The sequence below is a fragment of the Chroicocephalus ridibundus genome, chromosome 5, assembly GCF_963924245.1.
Source record: "Chroicocephalus ridibundus chromosome 5, bChrRid1.1, whole genome shotgun sequence".
Lineage (NCBI taxonomy): Eukaryota > Metazoa > Chordata > Aves > Charadriiformes > Laridae > Chroicocephalus > Chroicocephalus ridibundus.
The window spans coordinates 41943234-41949233 of NC_086288.1; the positions used below are offsets into that span (position 1 = coordinate 41943234).

The 6000-nt window shown below is 53.0% G+C and overlaps 1 protein-coding gene across 1 annotated transcript in view; it reads left to right on the top strand.

The window, feature by feature from the left end:
* The window catches only part of M1AP (meiosis 1 associated protein), a 40528-nt gene extending 38245 nt beyond the window's left edge, over positions 1-2283 (top strand). The window contains exons 9-10 of the mRNA XM_063335172.1: positions 388-543; positions 835-2283. Coding sequence (XP_063191242.1) covers positions 388-543; positions 835-975 — 297 coding nt within the window. The 3' untranslated portion in view covers positions 976-2283. The remainder of the gene's footprint in view (positions 1-387; positions 544-834) is intronic.
* The last annotated feature ends 3717 nt before the right edge of the window (positions 2284-6000 follow it).

A 6000-nucleotide genomic window follows, 5' to 3' on the forward strand; every position in this document is an offset into this window, starting at 1 on the left:
TGTCCTTTGGAGCAATGTTGCATGTCTGTTGGGGAGAGGGGGAAGAGGCCTTACGAAGCAGAGTTGAGTGTGACAGTGCCCAGAAAGGGTGCTCCAGCTTGTTGTCTCATTCTGGGCACGGGGGAGGATAGGACTGCATCCTGCAAGGGAATGCTTAAATCCATTAAAACCTGGTTGCAGGTGTCTCTTGTTCTACACACAGCTAAGAGTGGTCTTTGTGAGCAGCAGCACAGCCGAAGATCCCTTCTCCCATCACTGCAGGGTGGCATGGAGTGTCTGTAATGCTCATCCCTGCAAAAACAGCCCTCGACACTAAAAACAATAAAAACCCCCAGCCTCTGCCTGTCACATTTCATAGCCACTGGTTTCTTTCTTCTGTCTGAGCAGAGCGCCCTGAACAGCTTGGAAGTGGAAGTTGCTTATAACCCCTTGCACCTGAAAAGCAACCTCTACAAATACCTGAAGAGTATGTTGTACAAACCTCTGCACAGGCAGCAGGCCCAGCCCAGGGACCAGCGACCAGAGCGGCATCAACCCAAGCAGGTATGTCTCTTGCCTTTGGCTAACCTAGACAGTCTCCGCTCTGCCCTTCTGGTCTGCTTCCCGCAGAAGGGCTGAGGGCAGCTCCCTGATACCCTCGTGATAAAGGGAAGGCAGCATATGGCAGGGGCAACATTCACTTGCAGCAGAGGGATGGGCGTAGCATAAGCTGATGCAATGGAGGAGAGGGATGCTCAACAGCTGGCACATGCAGACACAATCGGACAGTGCGCTGTTGGAAAAGCCAGTGCCTCCTTCCACAAGGTGCATTCGTATTTTGTCCCTGTATTGCAGCATCAAAGCAGAGCCAAAGCCACAGTGGCGCCCCTTCCGATGGCTCCTTCTCCTGTCCAAGTGTTCAGACCAGCAGTGGTGAGGAGAGATCCCTGTGAGCACTCCCTGCTCCCCAAAGAGTACAATGAGTTTCTGCAGTGAAGCCCAGGGCACTGTTTGAGCTGCTCACGTGCAGTCACAGCTTGGCTTCTTGCTCAGCTGCCAAGCCTTACGCACAGGGCCGGAAGCGGTCAGGCAAGACACTAAGCTTGGCCTTGGTCAGACAGGCACTTCCCATTGTTTGTTCCTCCTTGTTTTATGGTTTTGTTAGTCACCAAGTCAGTCTGCAGGAAGCCTGCTACTCTGGGGCCCTCTGTCCAGAGATTCAGCTATTCCCCGTAACACCCCGTATTTTCCATTCTTGTCAGCACACACCACCAGCATGCCTCAAATTTTGGTTTCTGAGACTAGGCTAGTACAGGCCACAAACCACAGATTACTGTCAGCGAGCGCAGAAAAGCTGCAAGCAGGGTGGTGAGGAAGTCAGGCGGATAGATAAAGTAGGCTGTAACGTCAAGCTGCCGTCATCCTGCCAGGAGCATGTTCAGCAGGGGGTCTGAATATGCATAAAACAGGGCTTTTGAATTGAATCTTAAAGCCCAGAACGCTGCCCTCCTGAGAGCAACACTACCCATGATGACGCCGATTTGCTTGCTTCCATAATTGGTCTCGGTCTCACTGTCCAACTCCCCAGCTCATGAAGGGCTTTGTAGCAAGTGCCAAGCCAGCTGTAATGCCCTGGCTGGCTCCTACACAGTGACAGCTCACTGCAGCTGGAGCTGCAGCACAGCACCATTCCCCCAGCCAGCTGCTGCTTGGACACTCTCCTCCTCATGGCCTGTATGTGCCTATGGGGCTGTTCTGGAAGCCAACATGGCAGGTACTTTTTGGCAGGGTTCAGAAAATGGGGTTGGCGTTGACCTGGAGCTTTCCAGAGAGCTTCTGCCCAGTCCTTGCACAGATGCTAGCCTGTTTTTCAGGGCAAACATAGGACAGCTGCCCCTGGCAGGGCAGGAGCTGAGGGCAGCTGGACTAAGACAAGGTGGGGTGGTCCCACTGGGCTTCCTGGATGCTGAGCACCACCAGGGCATTGTGTTCTACTTTGTTCTGACAAGCTGTTTCAAAATAAAGTTATCCACCACAATGCTCACTTACTGCCTGGAGTTTATAGTGTGTATTGCACGCAGCAATCCCAGCACTGACCCATACTTCCTGAGAAACAGCTGCAGTTGACCAAGGGCACAATGCAAACACCGTGCTCCTGGGGTGACTGCTACAGCAAGAGAGCAGAGCCATCATTGCCATCTCTTTTCCCTGGGATCCCAGCTCAGTTACAGGCCCCGCTAGCCACGCAGAGCACAGACCTGCTCTTCCCATGCCCTGGGATCACTCCATGCCTGGCAGGAGGCTGCATCTCAGGCAGCTGCTTGGGGTAAGGTGTCAAGGGCAGGTACCTTGAGGACAGGGCAGAACCCCTGCAGGCACAGGGATACGGGTTTGTTAGGGTGTGCAAGCTGGTGGCTAATCCCCGCCTCTCTAACAAGCTCACGGCATGAGGAACTGGGGAAGGGGCAGTAGCAAAGGGCAGTAATGCACATACAAATGGCCCAGCCTGGGGCATGCAAATCAGACAATAATATGAAAATGACAAAATCCGGCAGATTGGGTGGGGGACACGACAGGGGATTAGCTTGACTGAACTGGTGATGTAAGTGGAAATTACTTTGGCAACAATATCATAAATACCAAACGGGTACAAAGTCAACGAAACACCATGCCGATGGATAGGGGTAAACAAACAGGAGCTTGTGATTTATTGCTGATAGAAGCAAGCTGCTAAAGGGGAAACTTGGGAAGAGGGAAAAGGGACTGTCAGGGGAAGCAAATCACAAAATTGGGGTCCCTGTTGAAAAGCCCACCACCCGATGACCACAGTGTGAAGCAGTGCAGTAACTGTGCTGTTGCTCTGACCGACTCCTGACAGCCAGAGGGAACTTGGGTACTTTCCCTAATCCCAGTGTGAGAACGGATATCCTAGCAGAAGTTGTCTCATGCCTGCACCACGCTAGGCCCTAAAGGGGAGGAGGTAGCAGTTATAAAAGGACACATCTTTCAGAACAGGAAACAGAAAAAGGCAGCCCCAAGGGGAAGAGGTTGGTTGTGCTTTGAGCAGCTCCCAAGTCATTTTCTCCCAGTGCAAACTGCCACCTGGCCTACAGAGACCAAGACTTCTGCTTCTGTTGCATCCCAGCTGCAGCTGCTAGGCCAGTACTCTGACTTTTCTCAGCTAATCTGGGGCATGGACTTTTAGCAGAGAACAGGGAGGCACACAGGCTGTTGCCACATGAGGAAGTCTGATATCCAAAGGACTTCCCCCACACCACCTAATTTGGCCAATAGCACCTGGACTGGGCAGAAGCAAAGCAAGCTGCTCATCCAGGACCATTTCGGCACTGTGAGAAAAGGGGCAGAGCAAGCAGCCAAGGATAAGCCATGCCTCCCCAAGCACCTCAGCAAAGCCGTGTTCAGGACTGGCTGCCAGGATGCCATTTTGCAAGTACAGAGACTGAATTCAGCCAAGGCACACAACTGCTGTGACGTGGTGCCATGGCTGCATTTGAGCTGCACCCAGTTGCTTCACTGTTCAACACATGGAAATTAGTTGTAAGAAGACAGTGGGAGTGAGACAAAGGAAAGGGAAAGAAGGAGGGCCACGAAGATGATCAGGGGGCTGGAGCACCTCCTGTGTGAAGACAGGCTGAGAGACCTGGGGTTGTTCAGCCTGGAGAAAAGAAGGCTCCGGGGAGACCTTATAGCAGCCTTAAAGGAGGCCTACAGGAAAGACGGGGACGGACTCTTTATCATGGAGGGTGATAGGGTAGATTTAGATTAGATGTTAGGAAGAAATTCTTTACTGTGAGGGTGGTGAGGCTGGTGAACAGGTTGCCCAGAGAAGCTGTGGATGCCCCATCCCTGGAAGTGTTCAAGGCCAGGCTGGATGGGGCTTTGAACAACCTGATCTAGAGGGAGGTGTCCCTGCCCATGACAGCAGGGTTGGAACTAGGTGATCTTTAAGGTCCTTTCCAACCTGAACCATTCTATGATTCTGCGAAGGCAAATGGAAGGAATCCTAATCTAGGCAGAATCCAGAAAGATCATCTCCTGGTCCTAAAGTCAGGGTTCACTGCAGACTTTTGCTTTGGCAACAGGAAGGCTGTGACCAGCCAACCGCTCACACTGCATTTACCTTATTTCTTATGCTTTCCCAAAGCATCTATTACACCCCAAACCGCCACCAGAAATGAGATGAGGTGAAGCAGAGAGCAGCAGCCTAAGCAAGATGACAGGTCTGGTCTGCAACACTGAGCCAGGAAAGAATGGACAGTCTCTCCTGATCAGCAGAGGCTAAGAGCCTTCCCCACTGCACGCACTTCTCTGTCACATGGCAGGGTACATAAATAAAGCAGGCCACGCGTAGGAGTTTTCCTCTTGTCTTGCGCACTTATGTCTTAGTCCCAAGTCGGCTGTTACAAGAGATGACGTCATTGCTGAAGCAAGAAAAATAAATATCCGTTCATCCCAGCCAAGAGGAGCACAGGGCTGCACAGGGACCACTGGTCTGGCACAGATGCTGGAGCATTTTCCGTCCTCACCATCACCCTCTTCAGTGAAAGCTGGGTCAGCCCCTTTGCACGTCTGCTAGGCTCAGCTCCACGGGAGGAAGCAGACAGCGCACCAAGATACAGTGACCGCAGTGATGGAGATGCACAAATAACCAAGGCCATATGGAAGGGAGAGCCCTGGGGCTCCGCTCCTTGGAGGCTGCTCTTCGTCATTTAAGTCTTGGAGCCTCACACTCGAGTCACAAGCAAGGATTAGGGGCAGGTGGCCTGGGCCCCCTGCTAAGCAATGCCCAGAGCTGTGCTCTGGAGCAGGGGCGCAGAACTGCTCTTGGGATGCGTACATGGACCCATCACAGACAGGAACACAAGCACGGGACCACCCAGCAACCAACCATGAGCAGCAGATGCCTGCTGCTCCTGCCTCTCATCCCAGACAGAAACCACCTCAGCCTCCCTCAGATTGCCAGCCCTTCGGCTTTTCCCCTTCTGCAGCAAATCCCCAGTGGGGAAGAGGACCCAGCACAAGAGAACAGCCACAAATTGGTCCTGGCTACAGCTGCGCTGTAATATTACAGGACTGGGGCTTCCCTCCTGCAACTTGGGCATCAAACAAATACCCAGTCAGCTCACCACCTTATCATTGTCTCACCAGTCTGGGGACCTGAACCTGATCCTCCAGACTTCCACAATGGTTTGTGGCTCCCCGGTCTGAGCTGGGGCTGCAGAAGTCATGCTTAGTCCTCTGCACAGCTACATCCTAGCACGGCTTGTCAGCTGGCTGTTTTCCTGCTGTCTGTACCATCGGGCTGGTAAACCGGCAGAAGTCATCGGTAGCGCCGTGCGGACTCGGGGACAGCCAATGCCAAGGTGCCTCGTCTAGTCCCATGCAGAAGGGACATAAAAATCTCTCAAAACCATTACCAGCACCAAAAGGACAACCTGGTTTTCCCCTGCATAGGTTTCTGCCCAAGGCTGGCCACACAGCAACCGCAGCCAAACCCCTGGCCTCAGACCACACAGCAGGGATCACGGTTTTTGCCATTAAGTCAATGGGATCAGACTGGGTCCATCCCAGGCCTTTCAAGAGCCTGGGAGAGAGGGAAATCAGCAGAGGGATCAGGCTGGGGAAGGAGACTAATCAACAGTCACTGAGCTGAAGCAGAGCTGGAGCCTGGCCCTGCCCAGCCTTACACTTGGAGGAGACACACACATTTTCAGGCCATCCCAACAGTTTGTGCCCTAATCAGCACATAAAGGTACCTGTGAGCCCGACCCTCGTATCCATTAATCCCCTGGCATCAGGGCATCCCAGCCACAGCTCAACCTTTCTTCACAGTTTCCTCTTGGCTCAGTAGCTCTGGCACAGACACGAATGTGCCACCATGTGAACACTGCTCAGCCGGGCCACCTGGCTCCGCAGCACTGTGCCAGCATCTCCCCATTGGTACACCTGACAGCCCAGACATGCCACAGGCAAACATTTCATTCTGAGACATAAAGATTT